This window comes from Musa acuminata, chromosome BXJ1-7, assembly GCF_036884655.1.
Source record: "Musa acuminata AAA Group cultivar baxijiao chromosome BXJ1-7, Cavendish_Baxijiao_AAA, whole genome shotgun sequence".
In the NCBI taxonomy this organism is placed as follows: domain Eukaryota; kingdom Viridiplantae; phylum Streptophyta; class Magnoliopsida; order Zingiberales; family Musaceae; genus Musa; species Musa acuminata.
This window is the reverse complement of record NC_088333.1, coordinates 9,233,887-9,254,296: the sequence shown is the minus strand read 5'-3', so window position 1 is coordinate 9,254,296 and position 20,410 is coordinate 9,233,887. Positions and strand designations below refer to the sequence as shown.

At 34.8% G+C, this 20,410-nt stretch overlaps 3 protein-coding genes across 3 annotated transcripts; 2 read left to right on the top strand and 1 right to left on the bottom strand.

The window, feature by feature from the left end:
• The first annotated feature begins 3,434 nt into the window (after positions 1–3,434).
• LOC103991836 (uncharacterized) lies at positions 3,435–4,712 on the top strand. The gene has a single exon (XM_009411377.2). It carries the CDS (start codon positions 3,435–3,437, stop codon positions 4,710–4,712), a length of 1,278 nt encoding a protein of 425 aa, XP_009409652.2.
• A 3,429-nt stretch (positions 4,713–8,141) lies between these two features.
• Positions 8,142–9,392, top strand: LOC135680131 (F-box protein At5g07610-like). Its single transcript, XM_065194118.1, has one exon. The coding sequence runs from the start codon at positions 8,142–8,144 to the stop codon at positions 9,390–9,392; it is 1,251 nt and encodes a 416-aa protein (XP_065050190.1).
• A 2,777-nt stretch (positions 9,393–12,169) lies between these two features.
• Positions 12,170–20,024, bottom strand: LOC103991464 (derlin-2.2). The gene is made up of 6 exons (XM_009410939.3): positions 19,722–20,024; positions 19,380–19,479; positions 16,885–17,099; positions 16,672–16,755; positions 13,973–14,026; positions 12,170–12,659 (listed from the first exon to the last, which is right to left on the bottom strand). Exons 1-6 carry the CDS (start codon positions 19,818–19,820, stop codon positions 12,480–12,482), a joined length of 732 nt encoding a protein of 243 aa, XP_009409214.1. The 5' UTR covers positions 19,821–20,024; the 3' UTR covers positions 12,170–12,479.
• Between the last annotated feature and the right edge of the window lie 386 nt (positions 20,025–20,410).

The window sequence follows — 20,410 nt, the reverse complement described above, 5'->3', positions numbered from 1 at the left end:
AATTTTAAGTGGTACTATCATCACCCTAAATACTACTACTATCATTATAGGTGGCATCACTATTGAAAAAGCTAATAAAACAAACAATACTTGTTAACTAACTTAAGTAGTACTACCACTTGCGCCTAATAGTACCATTGCTCATGCCTAGTTTAGGCCATTGGTTTGGCCTTCTAATAGGCCCAATTTGACCTGACTTCAAGTCAAATGACTTTCTATGTAAGTTGGCTTTGTTTCAACCCAATACAAATTAAATTAGCTTAGAATAATATCGATAAAGACATTGACAAATCAACTACTCATCTAATGCATTTTTGAAGCTTTCAGTACATTATCCACTCTATCGGCATGTCATTCGATCTTTTGGCACTTTGTCTAACCTTCCAATACATCACCCTTTTCTTTGATATATCGTATATTTTACTGACATATCAATTTTCCTATAATATCCTATCTTTCGACACAATATATGAACATTCTGACATAATGTCTGAACCTTTAGTGTGAAGTCTGATTTGTGGCATATTAACCAATCCTCCGACTTGATGTCCAATTTTTGGCACAGTAATTTTTCGGTACAATGTTCGACTCTCCTACTCAATAATTGACCCTTCGATTATTCGATTCTATAATAGAAGTATTTTTTATATCACTTATCTCAAAAATATATTAGTCTCATCAACTCATTGATTGATTTTATTATTAAAATCTAGGATTTAACAAAAGCCACCAACTTTTGCTAATAATCTTCCTTATGATGATGGGTAAAGATCAACTACTCTTGTTAAAATATTCTTCTTTTTCAAACTTAGGAGAGAATCTTCGTACTCACACCTTTACAAGAAGCCTCTCACATCTTACAACTTAGTATCACATCTTAAGAAAAAAAAGTGAGTCAAACAAAATTCAAAGAGAGACATACAAAACTTCAAAAACTCAAGATGCTCCATTAACTAAGTTGGAGTGGGCTATCGCTGATATTAAGTAGTACTACCATCATAACTTTTGAAATAAGTCATAATTATAGACTTCGATAATCCTATCACTATAATCTTAGACTTTTGGGTGGTACTACCACTACCCTAGATGATACTACTACTGTTGCAATTATTGATAATTATATCGATTGACTAAAGTAGTACCACTACCTAGTCATGATGTTATAAGCAAATTAAGTCGTGTGTTTGATCTTATGGGCCCAATTATTTAAACTTAGGCTCTGATTCAGCTTGATACCAGATCAAATTGGCCCAAAAACCACCTCGATCAAGACCTTGACCTATTAACCACTTATCTGACACATCTTTAAACATTTTGGTAAATTGTCCACTTTTTTGACATGTTGTTGGATCTTGTGATATTTCGTCTGAACCTTTGTCATCTCGTCTTATCCTTCGGTATATTAAACAATTCTTCTGTATATTTTGTTATAACATCTAATCTTCTAACGTGATATTTGAACCTCTAACACAAAGTTTATCCTTAGGCATGTCTATCTATCCTCTAGCTCGACATTCAATTTTCGACACGACAATCTTCTAAGATAATATTTGACTTTCTTGCTTGATATTTAGTCCTTCAATGGTCCGATTGATGGTCGAAGTATTTCATGTGTCATTCATCTCAAAACTATATTAATTCATCATATTCATTAATTAATTTAACATCAAAATATGAGATTAAACGGTTACAGAATTATCTTTATACATCCCAACGACAACGTGATCCTCTCCTATAGCTCCAATTGTCCTACTTTTCTCTCAATGCTAAAGGAATTGCAATCCCGGAAGGAATAATCAAAGCTTGCTCCGTGCATTTTCTAAAAATTTGTTAGGTATTAACTTTCTAATCAATACAAATTTTGTTCACAATGCCTACATGGTACCTAGGCACCTTTTTTTTCTGAAAATTTTACTTAATTCAGATGATCAAAATAGATTGTTTTCACTATACATATTATATATATTTATATCTATAGGTCTTAGTTCGGTGTTTGAAATCTCTCAAGGTAATATTTCAAATCGGTTTAACTTTCTACCATTGACATGTTATCTTTTGAGCAATAGATAATTTTATTTCCAAAACATATATGATTATTGAAGTTACCCTCCGTTATTGCGACTAATGTGAGCATTCATTCCTTCAGAAAGTTCGGCAAAGACACTATTAGGCACTACAGAATCACTAATAGCATGATTGGAATTTTCCTGTTCTCCCATAATGTATCGACAATTCCTTATACCATGCATGTCAATAGGTCTACACCACACACTCGATATTTCTCTCCTTGGTTGAAAGATTGGGCTATGCCTTCCATTTTAACTATCACAGGTAGTTCTAGAGGGAGAATGTCGACTCTTAAGTATACAACCTTCATCATAAAAATCTCGGTAAGAAATATGAACTTCTTTATAATTAAATAGGATCACATAATCTAATATTTTATGAAGATCTCAAATAATTTTTTACTCAATCATTTCTAGATTCACTATAGAAAATCTTACGATTGTCCAAAATAATTTACACGATTTCAGATAGATATGTCCTAATTTAATAAATATCCCTTCGTAGTTAAATTCCTAATCCTTCAAATAATTTTAATTTGAATATAAATCTAAAAATACTTACCAACCTAACAGATCAGTATTTTCAATCTTATATTTCAAGCTAAATCTTCAATTATATTTATGGAGTCGATCGTCTGTGCTTTAATACAACATATATATATATATATATATATATAATTCACATAATATACGTTGTAGTATAATTTGTTATTATTCTTTGTAATATAATGATCCCAATGGTTTGTATTTTCTAAGATAGAATTTTTCTTTTTTTAGTTCACCTATTTCTCGCATTACAATCTTCATATTATCTTGGATTGATTGAGACAAAGCATTTAACTCGTTCACTCATTAAAATTAGTGCTTTTTGACGGGCAACATAATGACATGGAATCATACTAATGTATGAATGCATAGGAAAAGAATTGATAAGATTATATCAACAAGCTTAGATGTTAAAAGTCATGACTATTAATAGCAATATCTTGAGATCAAATCTCATCTTCATCATCTACTTTTGTGTTTTTTACAAGTTCTCGATTTAAGTTATTATGATGAATAAGAGCTTTCAACCATTAATGTCGGGCTTACTTATTGGAAATGGTAGACACGCGAAAATATAAGACAATTCTTGCACACAGAGAAACATATACAGACTTCTATTTGGGGAGATGCCAAAGACAAACACACGCCTTGGAAGACGAAGATGCCCTAACCTCTTGTTTCTCTCTATCAGACCACAACCAAACTTATAGACCGATACCAAGTCTGACACACCCCCCACAAAGAAAGGACTCCAAATACACCACAGTATAAAAGTCCTAACCCATGTAGACAATACATGCATGCGGTGTGGTATATACCAACATGCATGAGATTGAGAAGAAGAAGAAGAAGAAGGAGAAGAAGAAGAAACAGTCGAGCATGGCTGCCATGGGCAACTCGTCGAAGACAAAAAGGCGACGAGTCAGCCACAGCAAGGATAGCAAATATAGTCTTCCCGACGAACTGTTGGTTCAAACACTCTCCCTGCTACCCGTGAAGTCCGCCCTCCGATTCCGCTGCGTGTCCAGAAAGTGGCTTGCCCTCCTCTCCGATCGCGGCCCTTACTCCGTCAGATACCTATCTCCGACAATGTGCGGCTTCTTCTATCGACGCCAACACCTCGGACAGCCGTGGCGGTATGCGCCCATCCACCCTTATAGAGACCACCACTTCGATCTCAACATGCTCACCGCTCATCTACCTGACCATCGCAACTTGACTCTATTGGATAGCTGCAATGGTTTGCTTCTCCTCGGTTGCAGAGAAGAGAGGAGCTACAAGTCGATGATTATTTGTAACCCGTTCCGGAATGAGGAGACCGATTGGGTGACCCTCCATATGAATGCCTCATTCAAACTACTCCCGCTACGTGAATTTGTCTCATCGAAGTTGGTTTCCCATCGAGCATCCCCTCATTTCAAGTGCTTCTTCTTCTTTGAGGATTTCAATTTGAATGAATTGGGTGTTAGGTCAGTGTTTTGGTATACGAAGTTGTCCAGCGACATTGGTCAGTCCCACTACATTGATAATCTACCCCAGCACTCACCACCACAGTTTGACATTTACGATGTCGCTTTTGTCGATCATTGCCCGCAACTATGCATCATCAGCGAGGACGAGACAGATCATGTGATTTGTGTAGCGCTGAATAAAAGCTGGGAAGGACGGGTCCGAAGTCTCATGGGAGTATCTCGAGGGCTCGCTCACTTCGCATTTTGCGATGACCACGAGCTACACATCTGGGTCCTCGTGAAGGAGGATGGTAAAAGAGTATGGAAGCCGAAGCATATTTGCAGTAGCCATCCTCTGATCAAACAGCACAAAGAATCGCACCGACGTCGTAAGCATGAGGGCAACGAAAGGATCTATTCCATCTTCCCGCTCGGATTCCACCCCGACCTCGACGTTATCTTTCTACAGATCGAGTGGAGGATATACTCTCTCCATCTTGGCAGCGGTTCCCTGGATGAGGTGGCCGGTGAAAGAGGTGCAAACCCTGAAGGCCAAATGTTTTTGTTCCATCCCTTCACCATGGATCCTTCGGCAAGCTTAGGGGAGAGAAGAGAATACCACATGGAACTTCCTGACATGAATACCTAAGCAAGCCATAATTATTTTCATGCTTCTTTTTTTTTTCATTTGTTTTATTTTTATACTTTGATTTTATGTAATATATAATCTTTTTTCCCTAATTTGAGAAAAGAAATTATATATGGCATACACCTCATCATTGTTATTTTTATCATACCAATACATGAGAGGTCTCTTATCGATCATTATATATTTTCTACTTAAGAATACGTTAATAAAGAATAAATTTATTCAATTATTATTTAAATTTGAAACCAATAAGAAATAGATTTTCTCATGTATAAACCACAATAAAGACCTCACTTTCCATCTTATCTTTGGCTTGGGAGGGATTAGACTCCAATAGAGGTCTACTAGGGTGGATCATCACCTTTTAATAATTTCGAAATTCATATTATGATATCAAAATTTAAAGTTATAAATAGGGTGTTTAATATATTAATCGACATCAACTTATTTTCTTATGGATGTAAGCTAATCATTGTTTTATCAAAGTTCTAGATTGCATGACTTATAAATTTTCTGAGTATCTATTTTTATTTATTTATTTAACTCTTAAGTCTAAAAAAAAAGAATGGAGGGATGATCGCTTGAGTTCGGCATGATCGATTCTCGCGACCTTATGCTTGTGGTCCGACATGAGCGACGGTCCAATGCATGTGGCCCGACATGTGTAGCTTAACGTGGTCTAGTATATACATCAAATACATAATCATCTTTTTTTTTTCTAATTTAAAAAATCAGATATGGTATGAGACTAAGTAATCATTATTAACTTTATTTTTATTTTCATACCATCGATGTATCTTATCAATTATTATTTATTGTCTAATTTAATATACCCTAGCTACGAATAAATTTATTATATTATCATTAAATGCAAAATAAATACGAAATAGATCTTCCCCATGTTAATTAAGACTCTCCCTCATTTTGTTTATAAATCTAGAAAAACACCCCATTCTTCTCTTTAATACTTACTATAGGGATACAAATTCCTATAATAAAATTTTGCACAAAATAAAAACCCTTTCAAAGGATTGGTTTAAAATCCTATATCAATTTTGTGAATTTCTTCTTGAATTGGACAATACAAATTTTTTTTGTTCCTAATAGAATCCATGATAGTTAACAAAAATAACAAATAAAATGCTAATATCTAGGGGAGAAATTCTCATCAAAAGAATATTAGATCATCAATTATGCCCTTTAAAACATATGGTGTATAATTTGATAAAGCTAAGCTTGGATTGTTCATGTTCAATAATACAGGAGAATATTAATTAAAAATAATAATATATTGGGCACCATTGCACCAACTATTAAGAATATGATATTGGTCTGTAAGATTGGGCACATTTGATCTTCCATAACCATGATAATTTCAGAGAAGAATTATAAAATGAGATATTCTATATTTATCTCGAGTATTTACCAACTTAACTATTAGAGAAATCTTAACGAGTACATTGTTAATGCCTTTTGCAAGGATCATAGCCTCTGCACCATGTCATGTCCTTCCTCACCTTGAGTTCGCAATTTGAGACAAAATGGATCCAATCAGTTCAACACTCAGCAATTATAATTTTTTTTTATCATTATTGGCATAAGTGTTGACCTCGATGCAAGCACTTCTAATTGAAAATAAATAAAAAATAAAAAATAAAATATTAATTGTGGCATCAACCTTACCATTCAAGCTGCCTCTATTTTAGCTTTGTATTTTGAGATTTAATTATCCAATTACTAAAATATTTATTTTTACTCAAATATAATTATTTAAATATAAATTTTGCCCTTTTAAGATGCTGCTTTTTTTAAAAAAATTACTATCATATGGTATGTGTTTGGAGAATTATATAACTACCTCTTTTTCTAATAAATTATTTTTAATATATATATATATATGTATGTATGTATGTATGTATGTATGTATGTATGTATGTATGTATGTATGTATATGTGTGTGTGTGTGAGAGAGATGAAAAGAGATGGATTAAAAAAAAAAAATTCAGATTGAAAAGTCAGATGACATATAATGAATTTGGCTTATAATTGAATAACCTTAACCTTTTAAATTGCAGTGGCATTGATCACACTATAATTTATGAGAGACCACAATAAAATAATTAGTAATAAGAAGGGTTTAATTTTTTCCTCGACATCCAATTGGTCCTAATCTTTTAATGCATACGCCACGCATGCCAATTTTGGGAGAAGAAGATGCCAAAACACACACAAACACACGCTTGTGCAGACTCATCTATATAATGCATGCATGCTTCCTGGTTTATACCAACGTGCATGAGATGGAGAAGAAGACGAAGAAGCCGAGAATGGCTGCCACAGCCAAATCTAGTGTTCCTGATGACCTGTTGGTTCAGACACTCTCCCGGCTACCCGTGAAGTCCACCCTCCTCCGGTTCCGCTGCGTTTCCAAACAGCGGCTTGCCCTCCTCTCTGATCGCGGCCCTTACTCCACCGGATACCTATGTCCGACCACATGCGGCTTCTTCTATCGACGCACCACCTCGCACGGTCCCGGCGGCAGTACGCGCCCATCCACCCTTACAGAGACCACCACCACTTCGATCTCAACAAGCTCACCTCTCTCATCTACCTGACCGCCGCAACTTGACCCTATTGGATGACAGAAAAGACAGGAGCTATAAATCGATGATTATTTGCAACCCCCCGTTCCAGAATGACGAGATCAATTGGGTTACCGTCCACAAGAATGCCGCACCCAAACAACATGAAGTATCTCATCGTAGTTGGTTTGCTGTCGAAGCATAAAACCTTCGGATACGTCATCTTATTCTACAGGAAGAAGTCTTCGAAACAAAGAGAAACATGTCAAAGATCCAATCAAAACCAACCAAAAAGTCAAAACACAAAAATTGCTTGTTTCGATAATCTTTGTTTGCGAGAAAATCAATTTTTTATTATATAAAAATAAAAAAAAAAATATATAAAATTATTTTATCTACCCTCTCATATAATTCTTTTCTCAGTCCTTTTTAGAAAACCTTACTAAGCACCCAAAATATTATGCATATACATAAAATCGTATTCGTAGAGATGAATCCTAACTAACAAACAACCCTTCTAATCATTCAAACAATAACCTAATCATTCCAAACATATACAAACACGCGTTAGGAGAAGAAGATGCCAAGCAATGCTAACCTCTTGTTTCTCTCAATCAAACCACAACCAAACTTATCTTTATAATGCATGCATGCTTCCTAACTCATCTAGATAATGCATGTATGAAGAAAGGACTCCATTTGGCAAATCCGACGCCCCCCATTTATCGACCGATGCCAAATCCAACTAACCCCACAAAGAAATCAGGGACTCCGGCATTGGCATAGAATAAAAGCCCTAAATCATCTATATAATGCATACATGGTTGTACGAATATGCACGCACGAGATGGAGAAGAAGAAGACGAAACAGTCGAGCATGGCTTCCATGGCCAACTCGTTGAAGACAAAAAGGCGACGACTCAGCCACAGCAAGTGTAGCAAATCTAGTCTCCCTAATGACCTGTTGATTCCGATACTCTCCCGGTTGCCCGTGAAGTCCGCCCTCCGGTTCCGCTGCGTTTCCAAAGAGTGGCTTGCCCTCCTCTCCGACCGCGGCCCTTACTCCATCAGATACCTACGTCCCACCATGTACGGCTTCTTCTATCGACGCCGCCTCGTACGGTCCTTGCAGTACGCGCCCATTCACCCTTACAGAGATCAGCACTTGGATATCAAGAGACTCACCTCTCATCTACCTGACCATGACAACCTGTTTCTGCTGGATAGCTGCAATGGTTTGCTTCTCTTCCTTTGCGTAGTAGGAGACAATAGCTTTAAGTCGATGATCGTCTGCAACCCTTTCGGGGATGAGAAGACCAATTGGGTGATCATCCACTTGAATGTCGCACTCACACATCTACCCGTGGGACGTCGATTTATCTCGGCGAGGTTGGATTTCCATCGACATGACTCCCCTCAGTTCAAGTGCCTCCTCTTCTTCGAGGACCATCAAGCGAATCAGCAGTCGCTTCCTTGGTTTACGATTTTGTCCACCAACACTGATCAGCAGCAAAACGTCTATGTTTTACCCCAGCGTGGATTGCCGCCATTAGACTTTTACGACGGTACCGCCGATGATGATTACCCGAAGCTGTGCATCATCCACGACGACGATACAGATTACGCGATATGCCCATCGCCGGCGACAAGCTTAGAAGGAGGGGTTAGGAGTCTCATGGGACTATCCGGTGGAGTCCCTCACTATGCTTTATGCAATCCGTACGATCTGCAAATTTGGGTCCTTGCGAGCGAGAATGGCCACAGAACATGGAACTTGAAGCACACTCATAGCAATCAGCCTCTCATCAATCTACACAATGAATCCTACCGACGCCACAGGCATGACGACGACAGAAGCGCCTATTCCATCGCGCCGTTGGGATTCCACCCCGACCTCGATGTTATCTTTATGCAGATTGAGTGGAGGATATACGCTCTCCATCTCACCAGCGGTTCCTTGGAAGAGGTTGCCGGGGAAAGAGGTGCAAATCCCTATGGGGAAAGGTTTTTGTTCTATCCCTTCACCATGGATCCTTCGGTAAGCTTGGGGGACAAACGAGAATACCATATGGAAATTCCTGATATGAACCAAGCATAAGCATTTTTCAGCTTTTTTTTCTTCTATTTATTGTATTTTATTAGAATCTTGATTTTGTTGAATATGTACTACTACTCTTCATTTTTCCTATTTTGAAAAAGAAATAATATACCGATTAAATTATTAGCTTGATAAATTATTTTTGTGAATACATCTTATCGTTCATTATTTGTTACGGACTTTGGAAAACCGAATAAATTTATTCGATTATTATATAAACAAAAAAACCAATAAGGAGTATGGAATAAGTCTTCCCACGTCAATTTAAGATTCTGCCTTTTATCTCCTATTATACGTGCCCTTTTGAACGCTCCTTCCTTTTGGAATGGGATTCGATTGTGAGGGGGGAGGCTGAGGGAGTATGTGGAGGCTACCACTTTTAATTTTCATTAAAATTAGGATTACTATATATAGATTTAAATTAGAAATAGGGTATTAAATGCATTAATCAATATCAAATAGTAATATGCTTTTGGGTCATTACTTGGAAAACTGATTTATTTTTGTTTGGCCATTTATTGAGTACGAAATTGATGTTATTGTAATATGATGCAATGTCATGTTGATGTTATTAGTGTCATTTTACACTTCATATCATGTTTTTTTTTTTTTGTACGTTTGACCATATCATGTTATGTTACTATTATATTACCATGAGATCTAAGAGGTTGTACTCGTCGTGCTACGGCTTTCTCATGGATTGAAGATTTAGATGTGATGGTTTGTAAACATAAAAAATTATAATATAATATTATTATATAAAAAAATTTAATATCAAAATTAAATTAAAATAATAATATATCATATTTGCGATAAGTAGGCTTCGATACTAAATAAAAAATCTTTATTTGATCTGTAGTGTATTGTCATTGGATCAAAAAATTATAGTGATATCGATCTAGAACTAGTTTAATTTTCTTCTCTCTTCTTATCATTCACAAGACTACTACGATCGATGGATTAATGACAAGGAGATGAAAAAATACTAATACTATAAGGTTATGTCTATTGAATGCAAAAGAGACTATAATAAGTAATTAGTAAATCTCATCTCATTTTCTATGAAATCTTTTTATAATTGGACTTATTTTCTATTGACTTATAATCGTCATCAGAATTCAATCAGATTTATAAAATAACTTACCTAATTCAATAGAACCATATAATCTAACATTATTATCCCATTTAGCCTATTAATTAATAAGATATAAAAAATAAAAATAAAAATTATTTGTTTTTAGACTCTTTTTCTAATCACCAAATAATTTATCTCGATATGCTTAAAACCATTAAAGTGTTTATTATTTTTAAAGAAAACAATTATTGTGGTATTATCATAAAATATTTTTAATAGCTTAGCAATTTAGTCGACCACATAGGTTTTAAGATGAAATTTCATAATAATAAAATTTAATTTGTAGCATTAAAGTATATCAAAAATTCAATTTTCATTGTTGATGATGTAATAAGGGATTGTTCACTTATTTTATATTTTTTTAATAAATTATCCCTCCAACTAACATAAATATAAATTCATGGATTTCTAATTATTGAGGAACTAGTAAAATTAGAATCTAAATATTCTCTCACATATGAGTTTGTATATATGCATATAATTTTTTATCCTATGTAGATATCTCATTACTTTATTTGTAATTTTTCAATATTTTATTTCTAGGTTATTTTGGTATTTACCCAATATTATAATTATAAAACGGATATCTGATTTTATATAAGTTTAAATAAATAATAGACTTATAACTGAATACTAAATCATTTTTCGGATATTGATTTTAACTAAATCTTTCGTATCTAGTAATAAATATATTATTGGCTAAATAAAGCTGAATACCAAATCTCTTGAAGACTTAGTTAATATATCCTTTGTCAAATAGTCTTAGTAATCTTTATGATCCATCCCTAAATATCTCAATACTAATAATATACTAAGAAACATCTTAGTTTTATATAATAAACCAAGATCACTATTAACAAGCAAAATATTATTTATATATAAGACCTATATATTAAACTTACACCTATTAACTTTGCTTTGATCAATAGTATTTTATTTAAATCCTAAAAAAGTAATAGTTTTATTTTTTCATGGATTGAAGAATCTTTTATCTCTACAACACACCCCCAAATATGTAAATATTTCAAACTAATTTTTTTATCAATCAATAACTCAAATTGAGTTGATGATATTCTAAAAACTTTATCTTACATTAACTTAGATTCAAAAGAATAGTTTATAATGCTTTCAATCATGTTTATAAGAATATGATTTCATATTTCAAATTGTGTTATTTTGTTGTGACATACTTGATAAGACATAAACATAAATATCTCTTTTTTTTCTTAAGAATCTAGCAAAAGAACAAGATTCATTCTTATCTAATCTGATAATTTTAATTTTTTTAATTCAATCTAATCATTTTAATTTTTCTATATAATTATCTCTCGACTTCATTTATATACATTTCAAGAATATCAATAACTTAAGATAAATTATTGATAAAAAAAAATTTCATTAAGACAAAAATAATTTTTTTCTTTATATATTTAATCTGTTTTTTCTTAATTCAATCTATATAAACATCAAAATTAATAAATTTTAAAATTTTAAAATATTATCATTCATTAATCTAATTAAAAGATAGCTCAACATATTGATCCTTTGATATCATTTCTTCCGAGGAAGCTGACCCTTTGATATCAGACTGCCAATCGAGCCAAATGTAACCTTGATTCAAATCGGTAAATGAAACAGATCGTCGTTACAATACCGGATCAACAAGCATCTCAGCATGCTTGTGCACATCATTTTCATTTTAAGACTCGGTGAAATTTTACAGATTAGGTTTATCATATTTACTACAATTAAAACCAAGAAACTACATTTCTTTTTTCAAACAAACAATGCAGCTATCATAATAAGGAACCAAGAACCATGCTGCAAAGAGTCCAATATTTCTGCAAACCAAAATCAGTTTTAGAACATGCTTCTTATCTGCTATCAGTTTAACTTGCATTATTGCTTGTGGCTGGAGCAGCAACAGAAGCAGACCTCCAAGTTTCTGTTCATTAATCCTGATGAACATCTTGTGCCGGGGGTGCAAATCTTGCATTTCGTGGTTCGGCCACCACCACATTCTCATGTGCAAATAATGCTGTGATGAAGGAAGGAGTCTTTAAGGGTCGGCGTCCTGTCATCCGTGGATAGACATCCTCAAGGAAAAAATATGCATGACCTGCTATCATACCCTAAAGACGAGGCAATAAAATCAGTCCAGGACAATATGACGTGAGAACATTAAAAGATTGAAAGGCCTCATGTCACTCGAGTTACCTATTTCATGGTACAAACAAAGAGCATAGTAGTGTAAATTCATCACGCACTTAAGTTTAAAATAGTAATGAGAGTAGACTGATAGTCAAAATCAAAAGCAATGAAGAAACACAATCAGAAGTGAACAGACAGCCTGAAATTCTCAGGACCTTTTTGGACAAGGCAGTCACAGTAGACCATGATGATATAATCTACTAAGAACTAAGGGAAATTTGTTTTTCCTACTGTCCTTGAGCAATTTAATACACAGGTCAACACACTTCTTGGTACAACAAAGAGCTTTCTAAAATTTTATTGCCCCACTAGCTTACTTAAGAAATTAGAACATAAATGTTAGGCTTTAGTAGTTAACATGATTGTGTAAACTCAAGAATCTCTGTTATGCTGAAGCCTTCTACTAGCTTCTAGTTACAAAAAGCTTCGGCCTAAGGTTCTTAGGTAAGATCCTAAGCAATGAAAAATATGAGATAACAAAATACAAGATACCTAGAGTTATGGAAAATGAATAAACTAAATTGATCTTTTAGCAAAAATATTGGACTATCAGCAAAAATATACACATGCAAATAATCTAATTAAGGATTTTCGATAGCAAAAAAAAATTGTTACAATACCGTCCTAGATTTTGCAGATTGCCCAGTGCTCCTTTGCACTAACAGTAAAACCCCTCAAATTGTGCTAAATGTTTTACTTCATATAAGCAATTGACCTATGGATATGCCTAAATTTGGCATTCTAAAATATATTGGGTGGACATTATTTTAAAGACAAGATTCTGTGAGCAGCATTTAAATATAAGTTGGGATAGTACACTAACGATCTAGTTGCTTTTATATTAGAAACAATGAGAAGTGGTTATTTATGTCTTTTGCCACATCAAGTTACTAGTTACACTAGACAAACCAGGTCGGCAGGTCACAAACCTAACAATTAATGCCCCATCATTGTAGATCATGTGTCCAAAGAATCTATGTTTTTACAGAGATTTTGTTGTTACATATGCCAAAAAAAATAAAGAAAAACACTAAAACTTTAGTAGCCAACTTGCTCATTTACTAGGACAGAACCTGGAGAAGACAACTTAGTATTGATACAGACAAAAGCCAATTGCAAGGAAAATCATGCAGAAACGCCAAAAATTTCTTTTCGTTTAACTATTATGCCTTTTCACCAATAATATTAGCATTGTAATCTTTGCAGTATCTTATAAACTCTCTATGTAGCATACCAAGAGGTCCACCCACGTACTGCTGCCAACAAGAATAGAGAACCCCAGTAGAACCTGTCACAAAGAAATGTTAACAGTAAGATCACTACTAACTGGTAATTTTTTGAACTATCTCATGAAGCACAATTAGTAAATGATAACAATCATTTGTAAGTCGGCAAAAATAATGGCATTCTACAATGAATTTTTTAACACTGAAAGAAAGAAAAGCAAGGCACATATTAAGCTAGAAATTTTTTGCACATGTCCAACATTGAAGGATATGATATAATCCAAAAATAGCTTAATGTTTGTGAAAATATTCAGAAAACTAGCTTAATATATAAGAAATTGTATCACAGCCTGTTTCTATCGTGCTACAGACACTTAATATTATATGTAAATAGTCTCTGCTTAGATATATAGTGGCTAGTGACTGTTGCATGATTGATAGGTCTCATATTCATATGAGAGTGCCTTATACGTCATTAATATAAATGGAAGGAAAATAATTTTAAAAATATTAGATGCCAACAGTATCATGCGGGCCTTGAACTGCCATGTCATCATACAAAATCTGAACATGCACTACCACTAAGAATGTGAAATCGATACTGCAGTTCAGACCATGCAAGTGACCCAGTTACCATGGACAATTCATAAACCAATTATGTTTGAATCTGGTTCGTTTAAAGGTTATATCCATTTAAGGTTAATAGTTTGTTATAATCAACAAAGGAGTAAGCCTTGGCTCAATAGTAAGGTTGCTCTACAGCAAAGTCACCAAACGAGCATCTCTGCTCGATCGATATGCCTACCAACTCCAATGACCATTCTCAGAAGTCGTATTGGCAAGAACCTTTTGCACTAGGTTGTCCTTTTTTCTTGGTAATTATTAACAATAAATAACAACCATTTGAAAAGCAATGACTAGGCCTCTAATCCAAATAACAGGTGCTTCTACCATGTCCCTTGGAGTTCTAAAGTAATATACCTCCTTTTCATTTGCAGGAAATATACCTCCTTTTTTCTTTCCAACTACCCCTTTAAACTATCACTGCAACAGAAGCAGAATGCATTAAAGAATCTTCTACTTCAAAAGATCCACTCATACTTCTTCAACTATGAAATTGTGATCACCTCCCTTCAAAATTACATTAAACTGATCTTATAAGAACAACCCTGATTTAGAAAAAAATAATAATTGTTGTTATCCCATGGTATCAAATTTGAGAGTCTACAAAGAAGACAATATATGACCAATCAAGTTCTCGCATATCCCATGGTAAACCCTGACCTATGTTGTTATCCTTTTTTTCATGGTTTTTGGAGAAAAGGTACTTGCACAAAGCTCTCACCAACTTGAGGTCTCGAGTTAATATACAGTGTTGTCCCTGCAAGCACAAAGGCTATTTTTGACTCGCCCGATTTGCGAAAATCAAAATTAACATGGTCATCAGATTTGATCGGTTATTCAATTGTATGCAAAAATATGATGGGTGAATATTATACTAGCATAATCCTCTACTAGGAGGTATGTAAAGGATGAAACGGCAATGCACAACTGTGTGTGGACTCTATAAGAACCCAGTTGATGATGCACTTTGCACAAGAGGTAACGTAGGCATTAGAGGAGAAACATAACAAGCAAAAAAGGATGGCTCAGTGTACGTGGCTCCTACTAGTGCAAGGTGTGACGAGGGTCATGTATGTAAACTTACTTTACTAGTAATGAGGCTATTTTTATGTTTCAACCTTGATCACCAAAGTGTTTGTCTCTATGGAAAAATAACAAAGTCAAATAAAATTTCAACTCTAAAAAAACTAGAAATGTACAAACACATATCTTTGGGTATGTGTCACATAAGCCATTAAAAATTTGTGCTTGATTTCAGCATCATTTAAGTGAAACAAATCATGCAATGCACAATCCAGTTTAAAAGATTTAGTACTATTGAACATGATCTAAACTCTAGACGTGCTTCATAACTATGAACAAGTTGCCATATATGGATAGCAAGGTGAGAATCCAACTAGCTAACATCTAATATCAACTACAAATTGTCAGAAGCACACTATCAGGTCCATGCATGCAAAACACTGTAAATCAACAGCCAAAAAATTCATGTTCTTATGGAGATAGATAATTAAGACTCCTTGATTGGAGAAACTATCATGTCATGGTATATTGGAACCCTTTCTAGGAAGGACCTCTGGCAAAAAAAACTCTCTGCACTGACTTCTGCTCTGAGTACTCTTATATATATGATATGCTTGGCCATAAGGACCATGACTGTGAGATGAGGCAAAGATGAATGTGTCTTGTAAGGTGTCACTTTGGAGACTAGCTTGGTGGTTTCTCCTACAAGATAATCGCCACATGCCAGACATTCTAATCTCCAACAAGCAATGAAAATTTCAAGACAGATCGATCATGGGAGAATATTTCTGCAATTGCTTCTCTGGAAGGTTATGGTACAGTGAAGCCAGGCAAGCTAAGCAAGATGATCATGCATTCACATATGCTTCACCAGTTAGGAAGTGGGACCTGTGTTCCTGATGCAGTTACTTACAAAATATTTTCACAGCTCAAATTTTAATCGAGAAAATTGTGGTGGACACCCCTCACACATGCTGATTTCAATAATTTGTTTGTGCATTGTAAAATTGTAAATCATTAGATAAGGATCATGTTTGATAGAAATAACAGCTTCACTCACCCATGGTAGATAAGCAGCCGTGAAAGTGAAAAGACCCAAGAAACTCATGTGAATAAAAGGATTATGTTTGCTCCATACATAGACCTGCAGATGTGAACATAATGGAGTATTTAATGTCAGCAAAGAAACAGAGAAAACATTTTTTAAAAATCAAATAGCTAACTAACGTTATAAATACAACCAAAAACTAATTACTAATTACTAATTACTGACCATCATGAATGTCAACGAATTACTCAGGAACACAATATTTGCAAAGGTCTCAGAAAAATATGGTATCATCCCTCCAATGAGAACAATCCCGGTTAAAACAGTTGCACCAAATAAAAGCATGAAGAAGAAATCTGCTGTCCTGCCCCTAAAGGAGTTCTCCTCAAGCAACTTGCAGTACCGAGCAAGGAAAAACATGTGGAATAGGAAGTCCAAATCTAGCAATATCAACAAGTAATACCAATAAGATAAAAAGTTCTTCTTGGAAAAGATAATATTCAGTTACAAAGGATTAATTTAACAGCCAAACAAACTTCAAGGACCTGTAACAAACAGAACTGAACTATTGACTTCAAGCCAAAAGCCCTTGCTTCGATTCATATTTAAAATAAATACATGAAAAAGGATACTAGGATAACACAAAAAGTTGTTGTGTTCAAAAATTTATTTCTCAAGACTATCATATATGATATGAGATCAGTCTACCATGAAAACATAAGCTTCAAAAATTGGAAGTTACATTGAGAACTAGCAAAATGGCTTTAAGAACTAGTTTAAGAAAGATATGTTTTTGATTCTAATTGAGAAATAAACCTACACATGAAAGTATGGATTCTGAAGAACCAGTATCTCCTTGTGATGATTTTCATAAAGTCATGGTCTAAAATTTTATTTGTACCAGTCTATACCAATGGGTATTTCACAAGTCTGAGCATGGCCAACAGCCAATTCATTAGAAACTATGTAATAGGGTTACAGACACTGGGCAACGGATTTTATTGGCCAGTTTGCTAATTGCACCAAACATAATAATCAGATATAAACCAGTACATCAAGCGAACCAGGCAATAAGTCTATCACCCAGTACCCGAATCTATACCGCTCTTTCACCAAATCTCACCCACCTGCAGCCCGTATGTTTTTCAAATTCTTCACTCAAACCTATGCAATCTCACACTCCTTGAGCAAGTTCTCTTCAGTATTTTCAAGATATCATTCAAATTTCAATCAATTTTCTCAAGAACGCATCACTCCTACCTCCAAACCAAGGTAAATCTTGCTTATTTTTCTAGCATTTCTTATTTTTATTTTCAATGACTCGATTCATGCTTATGATTTCACACTTAAATATATGCATATATTTCTAGATCTACACATCATTTGAGTTCAATTACTTGATTTCTTGTCCAACTAAGACTGGGCAAATATCCATCCGATATGGAACTACTTGGATTCAAGCCAGGCCTACAAACCATGGTAGAATTTTATGTGGATCCGACCTAGTTATAGGCTAAGCTTTGTACCTTGAATTTGCAAGGATCAACCTAAATATGCATATATATATTCTAGATCTGCCAGAATCAAGACTATAATTGTAATATTATGTCCAAGGATGCTGTTAACGAGACATATAGGTAGCCTAGTTTTGTGTCATCGTGATCCCATCAATACTACCATAAGAGATCCTACAACATCAAAATATGCAGGAAGCAAATGTCATTTACATCCTTTAGACGTGAGTGCAAGGTATGACGATTATAAGACTACGTCCAAAGTATCTAGTACTTAAACAATCTATAACCATACACCAAATAGTTCCACATTAATGTTGGGACCAAGTAAAATAAGAGAAACCCTTTATTTATCTCTCTAGAAAGAACCAAGTGAAACAACATTATGATTGGCTGTTAAAGAAAAATCTTATTTAACATCAGGATACCATTACCATAATAAAAGCACCTATTCAGCCTTCTTGCTCTTCCTGATAGCCATAGGTCAAAATAGTTCATGATCATTAAAAGAGATTAAAGAGACTTGTGCAATCAGATTTGATTAAAGAAAATAATAAATTTATTTTATTATTTTACCTTCTATCCTGTGCACCAATTTCCTTCTATAAACCATTCAATTCTATTTATTTTACCTTTACCATAATTATTTATCTCTTCTCTGTAAAATCTTCTCTTTTTTGTGTGTCATAATGCTGATGTAAGCATTCTTACCACCAATGCAATGAAAACAACTTGATTTAAGTCCTTTCTCTTTTCGATTAGTTTAGTACCAGCCCATGATCGTCATGGCACTTCAGCTATGACAGTGGCTGATAGATACTACAGATTGGACAATAGGTGTAATGTATAACCAGATCCATGATCATGCCATCCACCAGAAAGCATCATCAGAGTCAAATACAGGAGACCAGTACACAATATATCCCATGTCGTTCTCCAGAAAAAGAACCACTGACATGTATACATACACCAAAAATAGACACCACCAATACTTAAAATCCTAAGTATCCACACCAAAAATGGATCGATCTAGAACGGGTATGGAATACTTATTTGTAGGGCAACACCTTATAAACCCCAAAACAAACAGACAAATGAAAAACTGATAGCAAGTCGTCGATTTCAGCAACAAAAATATATGTTACAACAATGAAACGGCTATTACTCTGACACAATTTACAGAAATGGAACGCTTGCACCACCTACCCATTTTCCGGAAGTAGAGGAAGTTTGTTACGAGGCGCCATATCTCATACTGCTGAACTATGAGCTTCGGATTCAGATACAAATTGTGAGGCGATATGATCTGAAATCACAAAACGATAACATTGTTACAAATCCAAAACAAAGTACCACAGCAACGTTTCTTGAAAGAAACTGAAATCTGAAACTCGATGGCCAGCAGGTCAAAAGATAGAGACCCTAACAAGAAATTACAGCACTAGCATGTGGACAACCTAATCAAATTGGAACCCCTAACCTAGATCTAGTTCAAGAACGCTATTAGAATCCAGCAGGAAAATAGAAGGAAGAGAAAAAAATTCGCACTTCGAGAGAGCATCCGACGGTAGTAACGACCGCGGCCGTGAGGTACGACCGCGTGATGATGGGCATCTGCTTGTACCACTCCTCCACCGCTTGCGCCATTTTGGAGACCGCGGATTCTCCGCCACCACCTAACCCCACAAATCCGAGGCGACGAAGCCCAAGCTCTAACCCTAACTGTCGCGGTTGGCGAAGACGAAACCCAGGGAAGAAACCGATCGACGGAGCTCTGGAGCTCGGCGACGATTCTTGATTCGTTCCGACTCCCTAATTATCCCTCATCGCATCGATGCGAGCCACGAGCATTTTGTGGGACGGAGCTCCACGTCGTGGAGGCCGTGTGACGTGTTAAACGCCAATGGTTAATTGACAGGTATGAATCCTTTGTTGGGTCAGCGTTGGATGATTTTCTCCCTTCACACCACTAAACGAATATTTTCGGCGTGATTAAATTAAATTTAAATTTAAAAAATAAAATACTCATTAATTCATGAACTGATTATAATTTGATGTAAGTGAAGATTTTATAGAAACTTCTATATCGATATAAAGTTTAATAATAATAATAATAATAATAATAATAATAATAATAATAATACGATTGAATCAAGTGAGCTCGATACAAATGAGTTGAATCTGCCCTATTTCATTTGGTATATAATACATCCATAATTATTATATATGGTTCAACA